This window comes from Geotrypetes seraphini, chromosome 6, assembly GCF_902459505.1.
Source record: "Geotrypetes seraphini chromosome 6, aGeoSer1.1, whole genome shotgun sequence".
Classification (NCBI taxonomy): domain Eukaryota; kingdom Metazoa; phylum Chordata; class Amphibia; order Gymnophiona; family Dermophiidae; genus Geotrypetes; species Geotrypetes seraphini.
The window spans coordinates 54,167,459-54,195,293 of NC_047089.1; the positions used below are offsets into that span (position 1 = coordinate 54,167,459).

Below are 27,835 nucleotides of genomic sequence, written 5' to 3' on the forward strand. Positions count from 1 at the left end.
GTTCTTTATATATGCCTTTATTCTAATTATTTTGGCATCTAATCGGCATTTAAATGTTGGCTCCCATTTATATAATTACCCCTTGCTGCCTGCTGACCCATACATGACTTGCTTCGAATATTGTCACCATAAATGTTTGCATACTCCAAAATTTGTATCACTGTACCCATTTGTGTGTCTATAGTAAAATGCATGAACCCAATATTCAGCGCATTTTGGGGGGGCCCATACATGTCCTCTCTCAGCTATTAAAAATCTTATCTTTGCTGGCGAACTGATCGTGAATGAGAAGTGCCGGCATCACCAGCTAGAAAGCACATCGCAGACTTCCACACTCTTGAGGCAGCACTGGGTTGGGGGGTGGGTGGATAGAGGATCTCTTTGGCTGGCAGGGCTCGGGCATCTCTGCCAGCCATACAAGGGTGCTGCAATTTTGGAGGGGACCAAGGCCCATGAGAAGTAGATAATCAAATTTCCACAGTCATGCATAGCTCACAGGTTAGTTTTTACCTCAAAAGTATCAACACACACAGAGAATCTGCTATAATAATTCCCTTAGCGCGCATGCGCACTTCAATTTTCGTGGCTCCGTACGTCTGTAGCTCCATGGCCGGCAGAATGTTAAAGGATGCAGTGTGTGCGCGTGTGGCGCGGGCTCACGTTCGGGGCTGACATCGGGGAGAGAAGGAGATGGTGGCGACCAAGCTACAGAGCTAGGGGAGGAAAGGCCACAATCACTGCCGCTCCCTGGTCGCACGGCCTTCTCCTCTGCCTCCACTCTCCCCTCCCGTTGTAGCTCGCAGGAGCCGCGCTCTCTGCCCGCCCGGGGGTGAACCAACACCCCTTACCTCTGAATTTGTTCGTTGGGTGGGTCGAGGATGAGCATTTGTTTATTTACGCTGGAGGCTGGTGGTGCTGCCGCATGGGGAGGGAGGGAAAGAGACAGAAAAACAGACACAGACAGCGGCCAAGAAGAGAGAGAAAGAGACAGAAAGACACACAGACAGCGGCCAAGGAAAGAGCGAGAGAGAAAGAATGAAAAAGACAGAAAAACACACAAACAGCAGCCAAGGGGAGAGAAAGACAGACAGACAGCAGCCAAGAGAGAGAGAAAGAGACACAAAGACAGAAAGACACACAGACAGTGGCCAAGGAGAGAAAGAGACAGAAAGACAGACGGACACACAGACAGTGGCCAAGGAGACAGAGAGAGACAGAAAGACAGACAGACAGCGACCAACGAGAGAGAGAGAGAGAAACAGACAGAAAGACAGACAGACAGTGGCCAAGGAGAGAGAGAGAGAGAGAGAGACAGAAAGACAGACAGACAGCGGCCAATGAGAGAGAGAGAGAGAGACAGACAGAAAGACAGACAGACAGCGGCCAATGAGAGAGAGACAGAAAGACACACAGACAGCGGCCAAGGAGAGAGAGAGAGAGACAGAAAGACAGACAGAGAGCGGCCAAGGAGAGAGAGAGACAGAAAGAAAGACAGACAGACACATCTATTCTAGCACCCGTTAATGTAACGGGCTTAAAGACTAGTAATTTAATAACACGCTACTTATATGTGGAGGATGTAAAATTACTCATGTTCTTATCACCATGCAAAACACATAGGGCAATTTTATAAAAGGTCAATTATTCATGAGAAATCCTTTATAAAAGCAGCATCAGTGTTTGGAGAATCTAAAACTGTACCTATATCGTAGCCTCTGCAGTCTAACTCTACCCGTGAGAACACCTTAAAAGTCACAAGGGTAAACGTACATCTGTTGTTGATATACCCATGTTGCGAGTTGGCAATAATCAAACAACTAATTTCTGCAGGTCAAACCATGTCTTTTGACTATTGCTCTCATATAGTATAAATACATATCTAACGTCTTCAAGAAGCATGAAAAATACTTTAAGCAAACAGCTAGCAATTTACACCAGGATCAACTTTTGCCATGAAACGTGTCATGTTTACTAGTTAACCATGACACACATATTTCTCCAGTTTGTAATCAGTATATGCATTATCTTAGCTATTCAATTTTCTTCCTTTAAAACATTAAAAGTTGCCTTCATTCAGTTCCATGGTCACAATAGACTAAATGAACTCATTAGTATGGATTGAAATGTGCCCTGCCCCTTTTGTCACCATTTGCTCTGGCTGTCTGTCATAGCGGGGGAAATTTTAAGCTCTTTACCATGACCTTTACGCTCTTAAGATGTTATGGTCCAGCTTAGTTGATGTATATGATCAAATGGAATGTGCCAGGCAGGGTGATTAGATCAAATCAGGGGCTTTGTTAAAAGTTCCCTCATCGCTGTTAGTGCAGCAGGTGTGGTATAGGGCTAGGGCATTTTCAATGGCTGCTTCTGTGCTTTGCAACAGTCTGCCTTTAGGAATTAGTCACAAAGACAATTAACTATGAATCAGAAGGAAAATAAAATATTCCTTAAAGTGTGACCCATTATAGGCTTTTGAGGTTCTGGGAAAACCGGAGTAGTGAATGTGGTGGCTGGGGATACTACAAGACATTGCCGAGATGGCATGATTTTTTTTAAGGGGTATGGAATATATTTTAATTTTAATTGTATATTATAATGTTTATTGGTTGCTGGTATTTTGAGAGTTGGTAGGTGATTTTCAGTTCAATCACTTGATTACAACCTGTGCTGGGCCCAGAGTATTTTTCTTTCTGCTTCATATAGGTGATTTTAGAAGGATTATGTGTCATTTACTGGGTCAGACTAATGATCCATCTAGCTCAGTATTCTGTCTTCACGGTGGCCAATCCAGGTCAGAAGTACCTGGCAAAAACCCAAATAGTAGCAACATTCCATGCTACCAATCCAGGGCAAGCAGTGGTTTCCCCCATGACTGTCACAATAACAGCCTGTGGACTTTTCCTCTAGACACTTGTCCAAACTATTTTTTTAAAGCAGCTTCGTTAACCGCTCTTACCACATTCTCTAGAAATGCATTCCAGAACTCAACTATTCTCTGAAGAGTGAGAATATATTTCCTCCTATCGGCTTTAAAAGTATTTCCCTGTAACTTCATCGAGTGTCCCCTAGTCTTTGTCATTTTTCATGGAGTAAAAAAAATCGATTCACTTGTACCCGTTTTCCACTTAGGATTTTGTAGACTTCAATCTTATCTCCCCTCAGCCGTCTCTTTTCCAAGCTGAAGAGCCCTAACCTCAAACGGAAGGAGTTCCATCCCCTTTATCATCTTGGTCGCTCTTTGAACCTTTTCTAGTTCCACAGCAATTTTAAAAGAGGTGTTACTTATATGTGGAAGAAGCAGCACAGAGAAAGAAAGGCATGGTTCTTGGCATGTTTTGTATGGATCCTTCAAAGTTTATAAGTATACTGTGTTTTCTAACTAAAATGCACTTACTGATATGCCACAGAAAATTCCTACATTGGCATTTACATCTGCTTTCTTAATACTTAACCCTTAGTTAACTACTTGTTGGGCCTGGGGTTTTGAGGGGTATTTTGTGTGTGTGTGTGTGGGGGGGGATTTTAGGCCCCAATGCTCTACACTTATTTTGCTTTTAACGATCGACGCTACACCAGATCTAACTGGTTTAGCACTGGAGTATTTCAGTTACTGATGCCCCAAAATGGCTAATCAAGGTCTTTTCCGTGCTTTGTAACAGCCTCAGATAATATATTACAATTAGCCTATCAGTATTAAAATGAGCACTCTGAATGATGTCCAGACATTGCCTGATGATACACAAAATGAAGCACCAAATTTAATGCTCCAAATTTAACGGAAGATCAGGAGGTGCCAGTGGTGCTAAAAGTGCGTCTCCGGCTCGTGTGTTCAAGGAGCATCTCATGTGCGTTTGTGTAAAGCGTGTGGTTTGGGGCTGCCGATTGCATGAGGTGGAAGTTCAAAAATAAATATGGATACATATTAATCATTCCAGTAGAAAGGATCATACTTGGGGGGTATCATGCATATACATGTTTGTTAAAAGTGTGTCTGAGGCACGCGTGCCAAAGGTGCATTTCATGTGTATTCATTAAAAGGTGGGCTGCCAATTCCATGAGAATGGAAGTTGATTAAAAATTAAGGGGGAAACATAGGGTATGTCCTGCAGAAGCTGTGTAGAAATAAAGCATATATACGTCTTGTATATCTTGCGTTTTCACGTTTGCATGGTTTCCTGGTAGTTCTCTGCCCCCTTGACGTGCACTTATGACACCCGCCAATGATGCACTTCAATAAGGCACGCCTATGATTGACGCTCATACGTGCCTGTGGCGTAGCTTTTCCTGGCACATGCGCGCAATTATGCCTCTTTCCGTGCACTGTTCTGCGCTTGTGTCAGTCGCGTTCTCCTACAGCTGATCTGCAGTGATTTCCGCAAACCTCATTTGAATGGGAACTCTTTAAAGCAGGGGTGTCCGAAAAAAATGTTTCTTGGGGCCGCATAAACGCGCAAACGCTGCAGCAAGACAGAAGAGGGAGCCGGCAAGATGGTAAACACCCCGGGGCAGCAGAGATAAACACTGCATCGCCCTCGACCGAGGCCGCTCAAAATACTTCACAGGGCCGCAGATTGGACACCCTGCTTTAAAGCATCCCTCGCCTTTTTTATATCAAAAATATTCTCGGCCCACAGGATTTTAACGTGGACTTTAGAGCATCGAGGCCTTGCTGTTTACCTCTCAGGAATTTGAAACTGTCTCAAAATACTAAAAGTTTGAGTTTCAGAGCTTAACTCCTTGTTTCCCTTGGACTTGCAGTTTCACTAAATCTATTACTCAAAAAGTGCAGCCTTTTTGTTTGTTCAAACGTTTTCCTTTGTAAAAACTCTTCTGATGTGTTTACAACCAACTATTTTTTTTTCTTTTTTTTGTAGCACTAAACATATTTTATAAAAGATCACACATTTATGAAGGGGGGGTGGTTCTTTTGCCAACATGCTTTGTTTTTGAACTTAGTGCACCTTATCAGCATAAGTTAAAACATGCTAAGTGCAAAGGCTGTGCAGTAATTGTTGGAAGTGTGTCCGTGTCCTGCATTATTGCATTGAAATTATTGCATTATTGCATTGAGCATTATTGCACTAAAAATTTCACTAGTGCAATTAGCATGAATGCACTTAGGCCCATATTCTATAAATGGCACTAAGTAAAAGGGCTTCTTTGTGAGCCTTTTATAAAATACTAGCCGCCTGAAATTCTGCACTATTGAACAAGACAGGAATGGCTTCTGGCTGGTTAAATAGTGCTAAGTTGGCTAAGTGCTAATATTCAGTGTTATTATGGTTATTATTGGTTGGTCATCTTGAGATACTTCTCTGTGCAAATATATATATTATAGAGATACCATCTAAGGAAGAACTGAGTGTTTGAAATTAAAGATGGCATAAGAGATCTCTGAGTTTGGAGGATATTCCGATGAGTATCTTAAGAAAATTCTATTATTGTTGGTTGGTCATCTTGAGATACTTCTCTGTGCAAATATATACAGTATATTATAGAGATGCCATCTAAGGAAGAACTGCTGAATATTAGCGCCAGCTATGTTACCCAATTTAACCATCTTTCCATGAATTTTAAAATGCTTACTGGCTATGTTTAGAGGTCAAATCAGGCTGCTTAAATAACTAGTCTATCTTTGGCCACTATCAACTTAGCTGGCTAAGTTTTTATAGTGGTCAAAAATAAGTTGAATATTCAATGATGGTCCCTGGAAACGACTTGGTACTGAATATCCGGGGCTCAGCGCTTACCACAGGAATCAGCCTGGCTAACTCCTACAGTCTAAATATCAACCCCATGAAGGTTTTTTAAAAAAAATGTATGGATCTAGACATCCTTTTTACTACTTATATGCCCTACGCAAAGGGATCCAACCTAGGTTTTGGAATTTGCTGTTCTTTGGTGATTGCATCGAACTCTGCTTTGAGAGGATCCATGTACCTGTATGTCACCAGTCAATGTTAAAACTGACTGTGTTAAAAGGAAAGTGTTATGCAAATAGCTAGTTTATGGTTTTTTCCTATATATCTGTAACTTTCTATTGGAGTGTGGCTATACATGCTGGAGCTGTTAAAATAGTGGAGAATTATTCAAGTACGTATTAGTCAGGGAGCTTTGCCAGTGTAGTAAGATTTTGGACATTTATGTATTTAATTTTGAATTTAACGATTTATTTTATTTATTGGATGCCCTGACATGCAAGCAATGTTTATCACACATTTAATTATATTCTCTTCCGGTAAAGTTTAATGAATAAGCTTGATAATTTCCTCCTCTGTTCTTGTGGAAAAATCAATCATTTGCAGTTGATCTGACCATTACAGAAGTGGTCTTTGCAACATTCTAACAGCAGGAGAGGGGAGATATGATAGAGACATTTAAATACCTACGCGATGTAAATGCGCATGACTTGAGTCTCATTTGAATGGAAGCTCTGGAATGAGAGGGCATAGGATGAAGTTAAGAGGTGATAGGCTCAGGAATACTCTAAGGAAATACTTTTTTACAGAAAGGGTGGTAGATGCGTGGAACAGGCTCCCAGAAGAGATGGTAGAGACGGAAACTGTGTCTGAATTCAAGAAAGCCTGGGATAGGCATGTGGAATCTCTTAGAGAGAGGAACAGATAATGGTTACTGCGGATGGGCAGACTAGATGGGCCATTTGGCCTCTATCTGCCATCATGTCTCTCTGTTTCTATGTAAAAGGAATGGATTAACCTCATTAGAAACAGAATTGGCTCGGGAGAGCATCAATGGGAACTCCACTAATTTAGAACATGAAGATGTTACTGGCCAGACTTATGGTAGATATCCTGTAAACAGGATGGTCGGATAGGCTAGGGGCAGGGATGTCAAAGTCCCTCCTCGAGGGCTGCAATCCAGTCAGGTTTTCAGGATTTCCCCAATGAATATGCATGAGATCTATTAGCATACAATGAAAGCAGTGCATGCAAATAGATCTCATGCATATTCATTGGGGAAATCCTGAAAACCTGACTGGATTGCGGCCCTCGAGGAGGGGCTTTGACACCCCTGGGCTAGAGAGAGTTTGGACGGCAACTTCAGCATTTCGAACCTAGGACTATGCCAGGTGGACTTTACAGTCTATTTCCAGAAATATTAAAGAAAAGACAAGTTAATTTAATCATTAATTTTTAATGGATATATATATAATGGACAGACTGGATGGACTGTTCAGGTCTTTATCTGCCATCATTTAGAGGAGTGTGTGGCGCAGTGGTTGGATCTACAGCCTCAGCACCCTGGGGTTATGGGTTCAAACCCCGCGCTGCTCCTTGTGACCTTGGGCAAGTCACTTAATCCTCCATAGCCCCAGGTACGTTAGATAGATTGTGAGCCCACCAGGACAGATAGGGAAAATGCTTGAGTACCTGATTGTAAAACCGCTTAGAAAACTTTGATAGGCGGTATATAAAATCCTAATAAACTTAAACTTAATTTACTATCTTGCTATGCTATGTTAACTGATTAGGTTGAATTGAGTATAATATGAAGAAGGATAAAAAAACAACATGATAAGCAACAAAGCAAGGCAAAAAGTCCATTAAAGAACAAAAAACAGTTTATTACATAGCTTTTGTACCAGGAATGATTTATTGTATGAACCCTTATATATTGCTGACAGAACATATGATAGAATTTGCTAGCAACCTTTTTTGTTTCATTACTTGCATTAGGATTTTTATTTTTATGTATTGATTATCTATTTGAATTAGATTTTCTATGTATTCATTTGTTTTACAGTGCTGTACTCTTTGGTTTTAATCGGTGTGGGTTTTTTTTAGTTTGATTGTATGACCCCCAATGCAGGCAGCCTTCTGCCAAAGCATGGCAGTGTCGGGTCCTATAATTGTGCTACCAGTCACTGTTTTGTAGTTCTTTATTGGACTTTTTGCCTTGCTTTGTTTCTTATGAGTTTTAGAGTTGCCAAGAAATTCTGTGCTATAAATGCAAAATTTCGAGCCTTCAGAGCAGCACTGACTTGCAAAATCAAACTTTATGGACCTCAGAAAATCTTAGCTGAGCTGCCCCAGTAGTGAGACTCAAGCGAGACACTCTTCACTTCATCTGCTACGACATTCAAATGCGGTGGTAAACTGCATGCACTTTTCACAAAAAAAAACTATTTTGTGCAGTCATTTTATAGAGCACTTCAGAAAGAGTCAAAAAGAAAAAGAACTGAGAAGACAGGAAGAATGTACCATTTCTCACAATTAAGTAACTAAGAAGCTGAACAGTATCGCTCATGGGCAAGCGTGCTGGCAATCCAATAGAAATGGGTTTGGTCATTCACAATGCACCTCTTTTTTTGGTATGAGCAGTGGGTACACATGGTATGTGATATCTTCGTCTGTGCAATAACTATAACGGGGTTACTGGAGACCATAAAGGCCTTCTTTTACAAAGGTGCGCTAAGCGTTTTAGTGTGGATTTAGTGTGCACTAGCCGCTAACGCATCCATAGGATAACTTGCACGCGTTAGCGTTTAGCACGTGTTTAGCATGTGCTAAAAAGCTTAGTGCACCTTTGTAAAGGAGGGGGGTAAACCATGTGTGAATTAACACTATGCATGAGCAGATGATACAGAAAGCTGAGAATCTAAGAAAAGCATGGAGGATAGTTTCCAGGCAATTTTATGTTGTAGAGACTGTTCTTTAAAGCACAACATGAAATGTTAAAAACCTACAAATTTGGCGGATCTTGAGACTGTACACTTTTGCTGCATCAAAAGCTCACATCCATGTGCCACTCTGCAGCTATGAACCTGAATGCTGTGTTTTATCCTGCACTGGAAAGCCAATATCAAGCATTGAAAAAAAAAAAAAAAATGAATGACATGTGTATGTGCCTATGCAATTTATGGACACGGAGAGAAGTTGCTGAGACACTGGCATAAGAATGATTTAAGGTTCATAGACAACCCCGCGAAAGACAAAGGCGCGCGCCGACAACTGTGCGCAAGACGGAGGCGAGCGCCAAAGAAAATTAGTTTTTAGGGGCTCCGAAGGGGGGTTTTGTTGGGGAGCCCCCCCAGTTTACTTAATAGAGATCGCGCCGGCGTTATGAGGGGTTTGTGGCACAGGGGTTGGATCTACAGCCTCCGCACCCTGGGGTTGTGGGTTCAAACCCCGCGCTGCTCCTTGTGACCCTGGGCAAGCCACTTAATCCTCCATAGCCCCAGGTACATTAGATAGATTGTGAGCCCACCGGGACAGAGAGGGAAAATCCTTGAGTACCTGATTGTTAAAACCGCTTAGATAACCTTGATAGGCGGTATATAAAATCCTAATAAACTTGAAACTTGAAACTTTGGGGGGTTGTAACTGTCCACATTTTACTGTAAACTTAACTTTTTCCCTAAAAACAAGGAAAAAGTGAAGTTTTCAGTAAAATGTGGGGGATTACAACCCCCCAAAACACCCCCACAACGCGGCACGATCTCTATTAAGTAAAGTGGGGGGTTCCCCCCCACGCCACCCCGTCGGAGCCCTAAAAAGAGTAATTTTTTGCGGCGCGCGCCTCCACGCTGCGCTCAATTGTCTGCGTGCACCTTTGTCCCGGCGCGCTTTTGACCTGACACCGTGATTTACAGGGGTGCAAAATCTCCGCAAACTTTTGGATTTTTCTGTAATCAAACATAATGGGACTGCTATATCTCCTTTATTAAAAAGGGAATTCTGTAGCCATGGAATATCAGGAGGTTTACAAAAAAATATATATATATATTGATATTACAGTCATTTAGGGATTCTACTGTAACATCAGAGGTTAATCTTACTACTACACAGAAATACAGAGGGTACACCTAGGAAGTTTCTTAGATAGTATATGTTACCACATTGTAACTTTTACCACCTCAAAAGTCTAGGAGGATATATCACCTGTTACACCTCAGTGTCCCTGGGGGAGTTCCCCATGCAAATGTAGGCAGATTGGGATGTTCAGAAGTATCAATGAATCGCATAGAAGTAATGTGTTGATAAATGCCAACAATATTTAATGTGTATAAAACTTATTATATATCAGGAGAGGTCCAATAGGAACTGTGATAGCTAAATTATTGCCGAAGAAAAAAAAGGTCAGTGACACAAGTATTTTTAATTAAAAGTTTAAAAAAAAAAAAATACAAAACTAGGGCACTGACACTTACTGGAGGTAATTTACTCCCCCTTTTACAAAACCACGATAGCGTTTTTTTTAGCGCAGGCTGGCACAGTGAATGCTCTGCGCTGCTCCTGACACTCAGAGGTTACTATGAGCGTCAGGAGCTATGCAGAGCATTCAAGGGGAGGTTATTTATTTATTTCTTTTAACTGTCTACATTAGTGAAAAGCATCTGCATCCTTTTCACTAGCCGGACTCGTCTGAATTTTCAAAATACAAGTTTGCATGTACTTCTACTTTGAAAATAATCCAAGAAAAATCCTGCACACATATTTATATCTGTTACTTTGTGTATATTCACATCTGATGTGCATGAACGTACCTCATCTTGAACTACTAGTTGAAACATGTGAGCTTCATTCAAACAAAAAAATAAAAAAAATGCTCACAGTAAAAAAAAAATATACAATACATACTTCTGAATTTTCAAAACTATGTTTGTTAGAGCAACCCCCGTTTCAAGCTCACCCTCAAAAGACCTCCTCAAACAGTTAGTATAGTCACACAAATACAAGCTAAATGCATATAAAGTGAGCTGTTTTATAAAAGCCCAGTTATTCTGCTTTACTCATGAAAATGGCTTTGTATATTAATGCATGTTCTGTGATTAATTAGTTAAACAAACCCACCCTGCTAGACTCTAGCTGCAGAGTCAGATCTCTGTTTACAAAACACCTTTCACCACACAGGACAGCTAGTCTCATGTAGGACAAACTGGAGGACCTGGGTTCAAAACCCACTGTGGCTCTTTGATGACCTTGGATCAGTCACTATGCTCAGAAACATATGCATCAGGGAATGCTTCACTTGAGGCCACTGCTTTAGTAGTTTACAAAGTATGTGCTTGTGGCGGGAGTGTGTGTGTGTGTATGGTGGGGGGGGGGGGGGAGGTAAAGCCCCAGTAACAACCTGAGTCAGTAGAATATAGACTACATGACCCTCCCCCAACTGAATGATGGCAAGTAGATCAAGATCCCATATCATCCTACCTTAAAAAAAAATGCAAATTGTTTGTAGACACAAGGATGTTGAAATGTGCCCCGAATACCCCTCCTTTCCACCCCTCAAAAAATAACTAGCTGAAACCTGCTGCTCCTATGGCTTAGGTTTACCAGATTTTTCCATGGTGAAACCCAGACACATGGTTCCACCCTGTTCTGCAACTCAGTCCCGCCCTGTTCTGTCCCCAGGCCCACGCATACGCAGAGGCCCTCCAGATGCGGCCGGGATGTCGGGGCTTTCCAAAACCCAGACAAACTACCGGGTATTGGAAAGTCTGTTCGGACACCCAGACCAGGGTCCGGGTTTTCTTACTATGGCAGGACAAAGTTTACTACAAATCACCTCCTGCAAAACTTCCAACAAGCACATTTATTTCTGCTGTACAAGCTAGCATGCTTTAGCGTATTAATATAACCTGCCCACCTCCATTCTGGTCAACCCACCAATCCTCAGAAAAGCACATTAGTGGTGTCAGACCCTCTTGTTGCCTCTCTTACACCCTTCTCATCTGACAATGATTATGCATAATCCTACTGAAGTTAAGCAGCCCCAGATAGGGCACACAAGGCAAAATCAACAACAATCCCTTCCTACCTTCACTCCTGATTTTCTTGTTAAAAATATTAGCAAAAGAAACCCACTCTTCTAGGCTTTAGCTGCAAAGAGAGACCAACCATTCCCTCAGCCTTCCCTCTCACCAGGGCCAGTGTTAAGGGGGAGGGGGTTAAACACTAGGCCCCAAGGCTCCAGGGGATCCCCATGGGCCAGGATGTTCCTCCCTTCTCCCTATCTGATTCTGAAGCATCCCTCACCTGTAAAAATTCAAGGAGTTTGCGGGCACAACAGCGATTCTCTAGCGCTACCCACAATCTCTTTGGCTCTGTTCCTTTACCGCAGTCCATTCCCCTTTGTTGCAACTTCCTGTTTCCACCTGGGTGGACTGCAACAGAGGAACAGCACTGCAAAGGCTGCAATGGCTGCAAAGGCTGCCATGCCAGCAATCTCCTTGCATTTTTACAGGTGAGGAGGGTTTTGGAACTGGGTGGGAAGTAGGGAAAGACATCCTGACCCACAGGGGTCCCTTGGAGCAGCTGATTTTTAAAAAGGAGGGATGCTGAAAGGAGATGGCATTTGGTAGACCCGGGGGTGATGGGGAGGGAGGGAAGGAGGAAAAAAGGAGAGCTATTGGATGGAAGGGTATTTGGTGGGTATGGAGGGGGCAGGAAGGAATAGAATGAGGGGTATCTTAATTTCTGGGCCCCAGCATGTCTAACACTGGCCCTTTCTCTCCCTGTATGAATAACACCTTAATACAACCAACAAAACACCAACAGCCACCCAGCTACATTCAAAAACTAATTATGAGCCAATTCCCACCAGACCCTTGGCACAATCCTTCCAGTAATATCCCCTTCCATCACCAAGTGAGAGAAGTGAAGGCCTAGGGTGAAGATAGGAGCGTCCCCCTCTCACCAAGCACCCTTTTACTCTTGGCAATAGAGACAAGGCCTTATTGTCTGCTCACTTTTGATTGGATGGTTAAATGTTCTCTGGTGGTCATACATTCCAGGAGAAAACATGATAAAGTTTTTCCCTTTAGAAACTGGGCCTATTATGTTCTTTTTATGTGTAAAGCTTGAAAATATTTTGATACCTCTAAGTGGTTTTCTGATACAGTGCCTTTTGTTGCAGTCCTGTATGCATCCAATACTACAATGTCAATGACTTACCTCCTATGCAATATTTCACACACACCCAGTCTCCATATCAGTCCATTTACAGACTTTGAATGGGCTTGGAGAGATTACACGTAGCAAACACCATATGCAGATGTCCTTGAGGACACCTTGTTACAATTGTCTGGGACGAGCATGTGTAATCTTTTTATTATTATTATTTTGCAGTGAATTGCATTCCAGAACAATTAAAAAAACAACAACTTAATGGCAGCTAGTGTTAAGATACAGACAGTATTATTATGCTAAAGGCTGGCCCTTTCCACAGCTACCCAGGGTCTCTCTGTCTCACTAAGGCAGCAATCCTAGTGCATGTTCCTTGAGCCACTCTGCATACAGCTGCTAGGGAGGAGGGAAGGACAGAAGGTCTTTGTCCAATAGCAACCTTAGCACTGTGTATAGCTAATAAGACAAGGGTTCCATCAAGCAAGGAAGTTGATTGGTCAATGTTTACTGTAAGCAGAGTCTCAGCTGTGGCAAGCTTAGTTGCTTTGGGGTAGATTCAGTAAATCCTGCCTAAAGATCGGCACAGAGTTACCAGGCTCTAAGCACAAATTCTATAATAGCAGTTCCACGTGGAACTACCGTTACATAATACTAACTAAAGTCTGCACTCGCATGCTTAACTTTGGGCAGGAATAAAGCTGCCAGACTTTTCTTTGCGAGGAGGAGCAGAATCTATGCTGTTTCTTTGGGCCTGAGATCCAGAACAGAGGAAAGGGGGTGAAATCTCTAATGTCACTGAGAGAATGAGGTAGGATTAGCTAAGTGCTATTACTGCAGGACCTCTGTAACAAAAAAAAGAAAGGAGGTGAAAAATTGGAGAGGAGTGGAGTATACAGGGTAAAGGGCAACTGAAGAGAATAAAAAAGAGGGATGTGGTGTGACCCGAAATGGTCAGGGGGGGCCGATGAAGGAAGGCATCAACATTGTTTTTTCCAAACGGTGATGGGCCCCTCCAGCATCGATCGGCAACGTGGGCCCCACCCCATCGACGGAAAGTAAGACAAGCAAGCAATGCGGGTAAGAAAGGCAACGGGAACTGTAATTGTGCAAGCGGTGCTGCTTGCCCAAAGCTTCCCTCTGACGCAGCTTCTTGTTTCTGCCTGGGCGCATGGTGGGGTGGGATGGGGCAGGGGGCCCAGTGTACTTGTTGTGCCTAGGGGCCCTCCACGAATTAATCCTGCCCTGTACATGTGTGTATATACCTAAAGGGGGAGGGGCAATTCCATTATGTTACACCACTAATATTGTGGTCTGCCAGCTGCCATTAGAAAGAATGCTACTTATTCTATATAGGTATAGCCCACTATACAGATTAACAGAGTTTTTCCACCATGTAAAGACATAAAGTGAAGATGCTTACTGCTATGACAGAAACTCCAGCTGCAGTACTGTTAACCTTAGGGCCAGTGTTGAAGTGCTTCTTTATCTTCCCAGCTACTGAGAGCTGATGTTCATTCTCTGGGAGGCCATCATCCTACCAAAAAAAAAAATAAAAATGGGAAAGAATTAGCCAGAAAGCCTAACTATATAACACAGTTATAAGATAATCGTTCCCTTGTGGAATGCAAATCATTTCTCAGGTGGGGATGAGGCAAATGGGCTAGTTTTACACATACTTTGACTGGGTGAATCTAGAGAAACCCTGGGTTCACCAGTCCAGGTTTTATCATTTGGATACCAAGGGTTGAATTCATCAAACAGTATTGGGGTTTCACATAAATTCTATATAGTTTGCCTAAAGTTAAGTGCCTACTTCGGCACACCTAGCCAATGTAGGCACCCAACTTAATTGATTGATAAGCTTAATTTGTGCTGAAAATTGTCATCTAATATTCATAGTTGTTGGTTAGCAACTTTTCAGGGCATGAGATCTCTGTCTAATGTTGTGGTAAGAACGGATAGCATAGCTGGTTTTAAGAAAGGTTTGGACAAGTTCCTGGAGGAAAAGTCCATAGTCTGTTATTGAGAAAGACAAGGGGGAAATGATGGCATTTCTTTCCCTATGATTTCTTTGTTTTGTGAACTGTTTTGCTGTGTGCTGTGGCATAGTACGGGGTGGGGGGGGGAGTAGGAAGGAGGGGGGTCCCCCAGGTGCCATCTTGGTGAGGAAGCAGGCACCCATCCTTCTCTTTGCCCCCTCCTTCCCCACCCCACCCCCACTGTTGAGCATACGTGCTGCTTCCCTTTCCCCTTACCTCTGTAACATTCCTGGCGGGAACAGCAACCCCCAACCTGTTGTCATGCCAGTGTCAGCTCTTCCTCTGACATCACTTCCTGGACCTCTACCTAGGAAGTGATGTCAGAGGAAGAGCTGATGCTGGCGCGACAGGAGCTTGGGGGTTGCTGCTCATGCCAGGAACATTACAGAGGTACGGGGGAAGGGAAGTGGTGTATCTGCGGCAGGAAGGGGAGGGAAGGAGCATGTGGATGTGGGGGGAGGGGGGAAAGAAGAGGGCAGGGAGTGGTGCCTCTCAACCTTGCTACACCACTGGCTGTGTGAATGAGGAAAGACAGTTTATCAAGTTCAGGAAACCATAAACCAGTGATTCTCAAACTGCCTCTACTGCCTGCAAATCTCTCTTATGAATATTCATTGTGGATATCCTGTAAATCTGACTGGCTGGGGTGCCTTCAGGACCAGGTTTGAGAATCAGTGCCATAAACTATACTTTTTTATGTTCATATGAGAATGGATGTACTTTTGTTGTCAATGGTAAATCATGTGGAATGAGGGAATTTTCAGTTTGAATGCCTTTAAATAAATCAAATGGGCAAGGGTCCCTGAATGAAGCAAAAATCCTTTTGTTCTGAGCATAATTATAGTGTATGGGACCAGTGAAAGAGCAATTGTTTTTGTTTGCCTGGTGTCTGACTCACTGGGGATTAAATTCATAATCCTTGGACTGGAGGCTATAGACTTGCCATAGAAGCTCCTCAGTCAAAGTCAAAGCCAGGGAATAATTATTCTCTGGGCAGCAAAAGGAAAGGCACGCTCATGGAGGGGCCTATTGGACCCGCATTTGGTCTCTAATTAAGAATATACTCTGTGTTCTGTGTGTACGAAAGACATGGTTCTCTGTTAGCATTGACTGTGCAGGATCAGTCTGTACTAGCCTGGCTTGTTTAGTTTTACAATGGGTGTATTGATGTTCTACTGCTCACTGCAGTTATGTAAGACGTTGCCTTTTCCTAGGTACACTCTTGTGCAATGTGTGGATTGTAACTAAAAATCATGTTTTTCTTTTAGATGAAAATATGATGGGCCCCGGGTGCTAGGTACGCCACTGAGCCACAGCAAAGAGGAAGTCCATTTCCTTCATCCACTAAAATCTTATTGTCTCAGAAATTATATTTGCGACGGGTCAACGATGTCAGGTCAAAAGCGCGCCGGGACAAAGGCGCGCGCAGACAATTGAGCACAGCGCGGAGGTGCGCGCTGCAGAAAATTACTGTTTTTACAGCTCCGACAGGGGTGTGTGGGGGGAACCCCCCCACTTTACTTAATAGAGATTGCGCCGCGTTGTGGGGGCGTTGTGGGGGGTTTGGGGGGTTGTAACCCCCCACATTTTACTGAAAACTTCACTTTTTCCCTGTTTTAAGAGAAAAAGTTAAGTTTACAGTAAAATGTGGAGGGTTACAACCCCCCAAACCCCCCCCCAACGCCGGCGCGATCTCTATTAAGTAAACTGGGGGGGCTCCCCAACAAAAACCCCCGTTGGAGCCCCTAAAAACTGTAATTTTCTTTGGCGCGCGCCTCCATCTTGCGCTCAGTTGTCGGCGCGCGCCTTTGTCTTTGGCGGGGTTGTCTATGAACCCGGGCCAACAGTAGCTCTTTTTTGATAAGAAATCAGTACAGATGGAAATTTCAGGCTACATCCTAATCTTTCTTTCAAATTAGGAGCTCTAAGTTGTTCCCTGTGAATTTTTTAAAATATTTTAAACTTAATTATATTGAATTTGTAATACAAGAAGTGCAGAAAAATTCCATATAAAGTATTAGCTGAAGCAAGTCCACATCATGAGGATACGTATAACAGACAAGAAATAAATAGAACAAATCTTTTAAGAAAAACAGAAGTACTGAGTGTACAGGGCCTGATGCTATAAATGGCACTGAGATTAGGCGCAGCTATGCATCCTAGTCAGGGATACCTAGCGGTACTTAACTGAAATCCATAAGCAACCTAAATTGTTTTGAGTTAATTGGCATGGGAATTGACCACACCATTGAAGTCTAATTTTAAAAAAGTTAATCGATTAAGAGTTTTACACGGATATCAGTGTAGCACCAAGCACTGCGTAAGTTGAGGCACCCTACAACGCTTAACAATGCCTACCTGAAAAATAGGCATGCTCAGGGCTTTAGGCATCAGAGTTAAGTGCCGGTAAAATCTGGCCTAAAATTCCGGCGCCTTCCTCTAGGAGCCTAGCAACACCTAGGCACTGTGAGGTGTGATGCTATAAATGGCGCCTAGAGGTTGATTGATAACCATGCCTACTGGCACCCACAAATTAGGTGCAGTTAGGAACCATTTATAGAATCAGGCCTTCAGTCTCATCTCAATTAGAGTCCTAATTTACTATCCCAGACTGACAAACTAAAAAAGGGCAGAAATTGCACTTTTTTTTTTTTTCTAAATAGGTATTTTTACCTAATAGAAATGTCTCTAAATGAGCAGAACATTCATTATTCCTATAGTGTACCAAACATTTGCAGAAAAACTTAAGGAAAAAAGTAGTCCCCACAGTCAAAACCCTGGACTTTAGCTGTAGGAAGTCTTTTCTTCTTAGCTGGGTTGATTTGGCGACATCTGGGATGATCAAAATCGTTTACAGACAAATAAGCTTTTTAGAAAAATAAGCTTTCAAAATAACCAACTTCTGTTCTTCAGATTGGAGAACTACCAATAACATAGTCCTCTTAAGAATCAAATCCTGAGATCTAAATTGTCTAGAGAGTTTATTATATCCATAGCTTCTTTTTCTTTAAAGTCCCTATGCCAAAAAATAGGTGATAAGCATTAGTCACTCCTACAGACTCCACTTGAAAAAACTGCAATATTTCTTTCAAATACTTCCTATATAATTCAAGGGGAGAAAGGAAATGTGCAATTGGAAAATTTTACAATCTTAAACTACAAACTTTAGATGAATTTTCTAGAACTTCCATGCATAACAAGTTATCCTTTGTTGAAGATGTCACAGCTGAGTGAATGATAGCCACCTGAGGATCAATTTTATTCATGGATTGCTCAATAGAAGGAATTCATTTTTCATGCTCTGGAAGTTTTAAAGAAGATCCATGTAAGAATTTTGAAAGTTGGACTAGATTATCTTGTACATCTTCTCCATTCCATGTATTGCCAAACATACATCATTTAAAAAGGCTCCTTTAGAAGAAAAGGAAGCTGTGATAGCAAGATCAGAATTATTAGACTTATTTCTTCAGAGAAAATTTAACTGGGGAAGGTACTGATAATAAAGCTTGACTGAAATTTAAAAGGAAATTCAGAAAAGAGTTCACAGAGGATATTGCACCATAGGCAATGTTACCTTCAGAATCTGAAGACAACATCTTTTCATGCACTGCAGGAAGCTGGGTGGGGATGGATCCTTCACCTGGCAAGACTGAAGGACTTCCCTTGATGATGACAAGACCCAAGTAACAGTCATATAATTAGTCCCATCCTGCTCCGCCTTTCTGTTTCCCTATAATAAGAGTCATACAAAAGTATCCCACTCCTTACTTGCTTCAAAGGGGTTCCAAAGGGATGTGACCTGCCCCTTTAGTCATGCCCCTTCAGGCACATGCCCTTGGCTACCTGCTTACGGCTGCGATAGGGCAGCTCTTTCGAATGTAACCAAGTTCTTCCACTGTTGATGATAAGCAGAAAACGTCTGCCCAGCAAAGTGCCTGTAGCCCAGTTCTTCCAATCAATCAAAGACTGCTGCTATTCCTAGGGCTTCCACAGTAGGACAGCTCTTTTAGATGTAACCAGGTCCTTCCACTTCTGACATCGAGCAGAAGGCTTCTACCCAGCAAAATGCCTGTAGTCCGGTTCTTCCAATCAGGTAAAGACTGCTGCTATTCTTAAGAACATAAGAATAGCCTTACTGGGTCAGACCAATGGTCCATCAAGCCCAGTAGCCCGTTCTCACGGTGGCCAATCCAGGTTACTAGTACCTGGCCAAAACCCAAGGAGTAGCAATATTCCATGCTATCGATCCAGGGCAAGCAGTGGCTTCCCCCATGTCTTTCTCAATAACAGACTATGGACTTTTCCTCCAGGAACTTGTCCAAACCTTTCTTAAAACCAGCTATCTCTGTCAGTACAAGGGAAAGTAGGCGCTTGCCATAAGATTCTCCCACACAAATTTGTCTATGACAGGGGTTCACAACCCAGTTCTTCATATACACCCAGCCAGTCAGGTCTTCAGGATATCCACAATTAATAATAAGAATAACAAAAATAGTTTATATACCGCAGTACCATGAAGTTCTATGCGGTTTACAATAATTAAAAAGTTACAGATTGAGTAGTGCTAGTGGAGTTGAGATTTAGCTGTCAGTTATTGTGGGGAAAGATTGTTCAGTGTAGTTGCCTAAGTACTTTAGGAACAAATATATTTTTAGGTTTATCCTAAATTCCCCATATGTATTCGCAAGCATGAGCAATTCTTTCAGATCTTTACCCCATAACGCGGCCTGGTAAGAGAAGAGATGTTGATGATGTTTTTTAAATTTACATCCTTTAACCAGTGGGGAAACCAAATTCAAGAGAAACATGAATGCACTACCATCATTGGACACAAATCCATCTTATGCATATTTAATGTGGGTATTCCAAAAACCTTATTGGCTAAATGAGTCCCAAGGACTGGGTTCAGTATTTTTGTACTTACATTGCCACAACACATTTTTGGTTCTTGTTTTTATCAGTATATCATTATATTTTGAATTCCAATAGGATTTATTCATATTCACTTTGGGAATTCAATATTGAAATTTAATAATCTCCTGAGCAGTTTTCTTTTTTCATTCAACATCGTTCCATTGGCATCTTTAAACATCCCATTTGAGGCTGGAATTTCTGCTCCAATCTCTTAACATCCCAATACGCTATTTTGGTTTTTCTATTTACATGTTCTGATTCAATTTTCTGGCAAATATCCTTTAGATATAGTTCTTTGTCTTGACGAACTTAATGTTGAAACACTCAGTTCATTTGTGATACTTTTTCTCCATCACTGAAAATTTTTGCTCATTTCTTTGTTTTGCTACTTTGCTGGTTTCTTCAGAGATCCAAGGCAATTTCTTGGCTTTCTTTCTCTTCTGGTTTTGATGTCATTCCATAACTCTTTAGGTTCTCTGTCTCTTGTATCAAGACAGGCAAATATGTTGTCTAGTTTTATCCAATAGTCTGATGGAATATTTTCAATACCATATTTTGGGAGGTCTCTAATGATGATCTTCTTGTGAAGCTTTAGTTTGATCTTGTGTGTCAAAAGCTTATGGTCGCTTCCACCTAGACATACATTATTTATCCTTTATATATGTATTTCTGACCTTCTATTAGGTTGGAAAGGATAAAAGTATTATAAGCACAGGGTTTCCTCATTCTCTATTCTTAAATATCATGTCATGCCTTCCGCTATCCGTACCTTCTGTCAAATAAAAAAAGGGTTACTCTACACTTTATTTGGAAAGGAATGAGGGAAACTAGATTGATAAAGAGCAGAGACACCAATCCGCATGCATTCGGCTTCCCTCATAAGCTGAGTACCCCTCTTCACATGCATTCAAGGATGCAGGACTCCAGTCATACTTTCTCTTCCTTTCCCCTGGTCTGGTATCTCTTTCCAGGCCATACTGTGGCATCTTATCCCCATTCTCATTCCTGTCCTCGCAAAGGTCACCAACAGCAGCAAAAAGCTACATAATTTACCTGCATTTGGCCTCACAGTCATTCCCTCTGTTGCCTCTAACTCCACCACCATCACAACCACCACCACCTCTGATGCAACTTCCTGTTTCTGACAGAGGAGGCAGTCAAGAAAATGACTCTGGTGCCAAATGCAGGTAGACTGTGTGGCTCGTTGTCACTATTGGTGACCTTAGGGAAAAGTTGGAAGGTAAGACGGGAGTTGAGATATACTGGGTCAAGAGATGAGGAAGAGATATTGTGCCAGTGGTGGAGGGGTGTTTAGCATTTACTTCTTCCGCTTTGAGACATTGGTATATTGGACTGCCTTTGGCCTTCTTGAATTCCTGTGCTGGTGTTGTCCGGGAGCTGCCTGGAGAACAAGTGCAAGGGTCAAAAAAGAATCAGGCAAAAGATCCGGCATGGATAACCAATGAAGTTAAGAATGTGATAGAAGACAAGAAAAAATCATTCCGGAAGTGGAAAAAGGATAAAACCGAGGAAAATTGGAAAGAGCACAGGAAGCATCAAAAAGAATGTCACCGCATGGTCAGAAAAGCAAAAAAAGAGTATGAAGAGAGATTTGCCAGGGAGGCATGGAATTTTAAATCATTCTTCCGTTATGTGAAAGGAAAATAGCCGGCAAGGGAAGAGGTGGGACCTCTGGATGAGGGAGACAGGAAGGGAGTGGTGAAGGAGGAAGAGGAGGTGGCAAACAGACTAAACGCGTTCTTCTCATCAGTCTTCACAAAAGAGGACACATCCAACGTGCTGGAACTGGAAAAAATCTTCAAGGGGGATCAAGGGGGAAAATTATCCTGCATGGAGGTAAGCCTCAAAGAAGTACTCAAACAGATAGATAGATTAAAGGCTGACAAAGCTCCGGGCCCTGACAGAATCCACCTGAGAGTACTGAAAGAGCTCAGAGATGAAACAGCGGAGTTACTGCAGTGGATTTGCAACCTAACCTTGAAAACAGGGGTAATCCCGGAGGATTGAAGGATAGTGAATGTTACACCAATCTTCAAAAAAGGATCGAGAGGCGACTCGGGGAACTACAGACCTGTGAGCTTAACCTCAGTTCCTGGGAAGATGGCCAAATCCTTGATCAAGGACAGTATTAATGAGCACATAGAAAAACACAACCTGATGAGAACAAGTCAACATGGGTTCTGTAAAGGAAGATTATGCCAAACAAACCTACTGCGCTTCTTTGAGGAGATAATCAAACAATTGGACAAAGGTGACCCCATAGACATCGTATATCTGGACTTCCAAAAAGCCTTCGACAAGGTACTCCATGAGCGCCTACTAAGGAAACTGTGGAACCACGGGGTGGAAGGGGACATGCATAGATGGATCAAAAATTGGCTGGCGGACAGGAAACAGAGGGTGGGAGTAAAGGGACACTACTCTGACTGGAAAGGGGTCACGAGTGGCGTCCCGCAGGGGTCAGTGCTGGGACCGCTGCTGTTCAATATATTCATAAATGACCTGGAAGTAGGGACGAAGTACGAAGTCATAAAATTTGCGGACAACACAAAACTCTCCAGTAGGGTCAGAACTGTTGAGGAATGCAAAGAACTACAAAGAAACCTGAACAAACTGAGTGAGTGGGCAAATAGATGGCAGATGAGCTTCAATGTAAAGAAATGCAAAGTTTTTCACATAGGGAAAGGAAACCCGATGTATAACTACACGATAGGTGGGATGGTACTGGGGAAGGCAACCTAGAAAAAGGCTTGGGGGTTTTGGTGGATAAAACACTGAAGCAGGCGGCACAATGCGCAGCGGCCTCGAAGAAGGCGAACAGAATGTTGGGCATTATCAAAAAAGGTATCATGACCAGAACGAAGGAAGTTATCCTGCCACTGTATCCGGCGATGGTGCGCCCGCAACTGGAGTACTCCATTCAATACTGGTCAGCGTACCTTAAGAAGGATATGGCGATACTCGAGAGGGTCCAGACAAGAACAACAAGGATGATAAAGGGTATGGAAAACCTTCCATATGCGGAAAGGCTAGAGAAGCTGGGGTTCTTTTCCCTGGAAAAGCGGAGACTTAGAGGGGACATGATAGAAACCTATAAGATCTTGAAGGGGATAGAGAAGGTGGAGAGGGACAGATTCTTCAGACTAGCGGGGGCAACAAAAACAAGAGGGCATTCAAAAAAACTGAAAGGTGACAGTTTCAGAACAAACGCTAGGAAGTTCTTCTTCACTCAAAGGGTGGTGGATGCCTGGAATGCGCTTCCAGAGAAGGTGGTAGGACAGAGTACGATTTTGGATTTCAAAAAGGGATTGGATGATTTCCTGAAGGAAAAGGGGATTGAAGGGTATAGTTAGATGGTTTCTATACAGGATATTAAATAATTAGGGAATAAAATATTTTAGGTAAAAGATCACATACAGGTCATGGACCTGGGGGGCCGCCGCGGGTGCGGACTGCTGGGTGAGATGGACCCATGGTCTGACTCAGCAGAGGCAACGCTTATGTTCTTATGTTCTTACCTGTCCTTGCAAATCCATGTCCTCAAACAGATAGATAGATTGAAGAGCGACAAATCACCAGGACTAGATGGAATCCACCCAAGGGTACTAAAAGAACTGAGGAACGAAATAGCGGAAATACTCCAACACATTTGTAATCTATCCTTGAAAACTGGGGAGATCCTGGAGGACTGGAAAATAGCGAATGTCACACCTATCTTCAAAAAGGGAACAAGGGGCGACCCGGGGAACTACAGGCCAGTAAGCTTGACTTCAGTCCCGGGCAAGATGGTAGAAGCACTGATAAAGGACAGCATCAGTGAACACATAGAGAAAAATGGACAACTGAAAGCGAGCCAACATGGCTTCTGCAAGGGAAGATCATGCCAAACAAACTTACTGCACTTCTTTGAAGGGATAAACAGCCAGATGGACAAAGGGGAGCCCATAGACATCATTTATCTCAACTTCCAAAAAGCCTTTAACAAGGTACCCCATGAGCGGCTACTTAGAAAATTGTGGAACCACGGGGTAGAAGGGGACGTATACAGATGGATTAAACACTGGTTGGCAGGCAGGAAGCAAAGGGTTGGAGCAAAGGGCCACTACTCAGACTGGAGAAGGGTTACGAGCGGTGTTCAGTAGGGGTCGGTGCTTGGACTGCTACTGTTCAATATATTCATAAATGACCTGGAAAAGGGGACGAAGTGTGAAGTTATAAAGTTTGCGGATGACACCAAACTCTGTAGCAGGGTTAGAACAGCGGAAGAATGTGAAGACCTGCAAAGGGACCTAAACAAACTGGAAGAGTGGGCAAATAAATGGCAAATGAACTTCAATATAGAGAAATGCAAAGTCATGCATAAAGGGAAGAAGAATCCGATGTTCAGTTATAAAATGGGGGGGGATCAGTGCTAAGGGAAAGTAACCTTGAAAAAGACTTGGGTGTGCTGGTAGATTCAACAATGAAATCAACTGCACAATGTGCAGCAGCCTCATAGAAAGCGAACAGAATGTTGGGTATTATTAAGAGGGGAATTACGACCAGGACGAAGGAAGTCATCATGCCACTGTATCGCGTGATGGTACGCCTGCATCTGGAGTACTGTGTCCAATTTTGGTCACCATACCTCAAGAAGGACATGGCTATGCTTGAGAGGGTTCAGAGGAGAGCGATGAAAATGGTAAAAGGGATGGAGAACCTTTCTTACGCAGACAGGTTGGAAAGGTTGGGGCTCTTCTCCCTGGAAAAGCGGAGACTCAGAGGAGACATGATAGAGACTTTCAAGATCATGAAAGGTATAGAGAAGGTGGAAAGGGACAGATTCTTCAGCCTATTGGGAACCACAAGAACAAGGGGGCACTCGAAGAAATTGAAAGGGGACAGGTTTAGAACCAATGCTAGGAAATTCTTTTTCACTCAAAGGGTGGTGGACACCTGGAATGCGCTTCCAGAGGCTGTAATAGGACAGAGTACCCTACCGGGCTTCAAGGAAGGATTGGATAAATTCCTGAAGGTCATAGGGGTTGAAGGATACAGATAGAGGTAGAGATAAGTTATAAAAGGGCTTAGAGGGAAGGACAATGGGATTAAAAGGGCTTAGACACCGGTCACCTTACAGGTCATGGACCTGATGGGCCGCCACGGGAGCGGACTGCTGGGTGCGATAGACCTCTGGTCTGACCCAGTGGAGGCAACTTCTTATGTTCTTATGAGAGAATTCCCATGATGTCCAGAGTGGTAGCTCATGATTGGCCTTGTGCATGTGACCAGTGAAGGACAGCAAGAGCCCTGTAGCATGTCTAGGGAGGTCTAGCCTCTTCCCCATCACCATGGGATTACTGCAGTATCGGTTCCATTCCTGCATAAATACCACTGAATGGTATACTGGGTAATCTCTTGACATGGTTCCCATTACTGTGGTAATTGCTGCATTAACCATTATCATGTCACTCTCTAACACGGTAATACTGGGTAATCTCTTGACATGGTTCCCATTACTGTGGTAATTACCGCAATAAACATTATCGTGTCACTCTCTAACACTGTAGTCCTGCAATGAGATGAAAGCAAATCTGCTTTCCATCAGGGTATACAAGCCTAGGAATTTATATAGATTTAAGAGTTTCTTCCCATTTGAGTTAATTACACTATCATAGCTATTTCTTTACTTTTCCATAATAGTAAAGCAAGGTATCATGTCCTCAAATGTTGCAAAGGTTGTTAATATATTATAATCTAACAGATTTATTGAGGCATATACTCTCAAGGACAGATGTCCACGTTTGACACTTGCTTCTGATAAAGAGGATTCTGTTCTTGAAAGCTCATGCCTCAATAAATCTGTTAGACTATGAGGTGCCACCATCCTCTGATGTTTTCACTACTACCAGTCAACATCCTCTGGATGTTCTGTACTCAAAATATATGCTTATTCCCCTGGCTGCAAATTAAATCTATTCCTTACATGATTTAGAATGAGTTTGGGATTATAAGATATTCAGGGTCAAAATGGGAAAAATCTTTGTTTGGGGAGACATGTAGATGGCATAGGAATAGGTAGTCCTTGGCATCTTAATCATTTAATATTTTATCCCATATATATGTTTGTCTTTTTTTAATAACTGTAATAAATTTTGACCTCTATACCAAACTAAGAGGCCCTCTGCTGCCTCAGCACCATGAGGTTAAGGGATCAAATCCCAGCACTGCTCCTTGTGACCCTGGGCAAATCACTTAATTCTCCATTGCCCCGAGTACAAAATAAGTACCTGCATATATGTAAACCACTTTGAATGTGTAAATCACAAAAAGGCAATATACAAGTCCCAATTTCTTTCCCCTTCCCTTTTACTAAACTGCAGTACAATTTGCAATTACCAAGGCTTAACAGGGCACTTTATAGTGCAGTGGCTGCAAATGTAATACAATACTATTGGGGGTGTTCCCAGTATTTTCTATTGATGGGCATGCATTAATATTTACATTAATGTGCGGTACCCTTCTCCTAGTTAACAGAGAAGCACTTAGCACCTCCTATTTAAAAGGTAGTAGGGGTTTTTGGAAAGTCCATCTGGGAGACTGGACAGTCCTCTACAAAGAGGACATACTACTACTACTACTACTACTTAGGGCCTGATTCTATATATAGTAGTAGTAGTCCATCTGGGAGACTGGACAGTCCTCTACAAAGAGGACATACTACTACTACTACTTAGGGCCTGATTCTATATAAGATGCGTACATTAGGAGCTGCTAGGCATCCTAATTGCAGCTTACTAGCAACATCTTAGTATGGGATCCATGTGGAACTTTAAAAAAAAAAAAAAAGGCTTAATCAGCGTGGTAATTGATGCACTGGTTCTCAGCCAATCATAAAAGAAACATTGATTAAACAATTAAAAGAGTACGGTACCAAACTCATAGGATGCCTGAGGACACCTAAGTGGAGGTGCCCTTCCATACTATGGATGCCATCCTATCTGAAAAATAAGGTGTACTTAGGGGCCGAGAATAGGCATGGTTGAGTTGGGCGTCGTTAGGCGTCCGATGTAGATACTGGTAAATTAGGCCAGTGAAAACCTTGGCCTAATGGAGTGGCATCTACCTTTAGGACACCTAGTGATGCCTATGTCCGCTTAGGCACTGCTAGGTGTGATTCTATAAACTTCACCTAGTGGTTGACTGGCAACTACAATGCAGGTACTGCTAGGCGTCGTTTATACAGTAGAATCAGGCCCTAAGTGACTCGCCCAGAGACATAAGGAGCGGGCTAGGACTGAGCTCACCTCAGGGTGTTGAGGCAGCAGCTCTAACTACTAGGCCATGCCTTCCACCCTTAAAACTCATCCCAAACCTTCCATCCCAACCACCCCTCCATTTTGATTTACTTTCAGTGAAGAGGAGGAGCGACCTAGGGTTAGATCAGTGGGCGGAGAACAATGGAAATCAGGGTTCAAATCCTACTGCTGCTCTTTGTGATCTCGGACAAGTCACATAACTCTTCGTGCCTCAGGTACAGACTTAGGGATCCTTTTACTAAATATTAGTGTGCGATAAACGCTAACATGTCCATTATAGTCTAAAATGGCTAGCACGCTTTAGTAAAAGGACTTCTTAGATTGTAAGCCTTCTGGGACAGGGAGATACTTGCTCTACCTGAATGTTATTCATCTTACTACTGAAAAGGCATGGGCTAATCCAATTCCCCTATTTGTCTTGATAGCAAGAATATTTGAAGCCTGTAGGACAGGGTGTAGTTGAGTCTCAGTCTAGTTAAGTTTCATCTTTTTTAAGATGACTTCATTAAAATTATTTTTTTCTTTAACTAAGAAGCATTTTTGTTTTCCATAAATGCAAAGTACAATGAATTTACCTCTTCAGCAAAATAAAAAAGATGTATGCCTTCAACTGTGTTTAGGCTGCAATCAGGGATTCAGATTTTGTTATTGTTAGTTGTGAAATTTAATATGTTTGAACAGTGCCCACATTACT

General features: G+C 42.5%; 1 protein-coding gene across 2 annotated transcripts in view; it reads right to left on the reverse strand.

Moving 5' to 3' along the window:
* The window catches only part of DCLK1 (doublecortin like kinase 1), a 533,653-nt gene that overhangs the window by 56,364 nt on the left and 449,454 nt on the right, over positions 1–27,835 (reverse strand). For both annotated transcript variants that reach the window (XM_033950508.1, XM_033950509.1), the window contains exon 16: positions 14,290–14,403. In XM_033950508.1, coding sequence (XP_033806399.1) covers positions 14,290–14,403 — 114 coding nt within the window. The remainder of the gene's footprint in view (positions 1–14,289; positions 14,404–27,835) is intronic.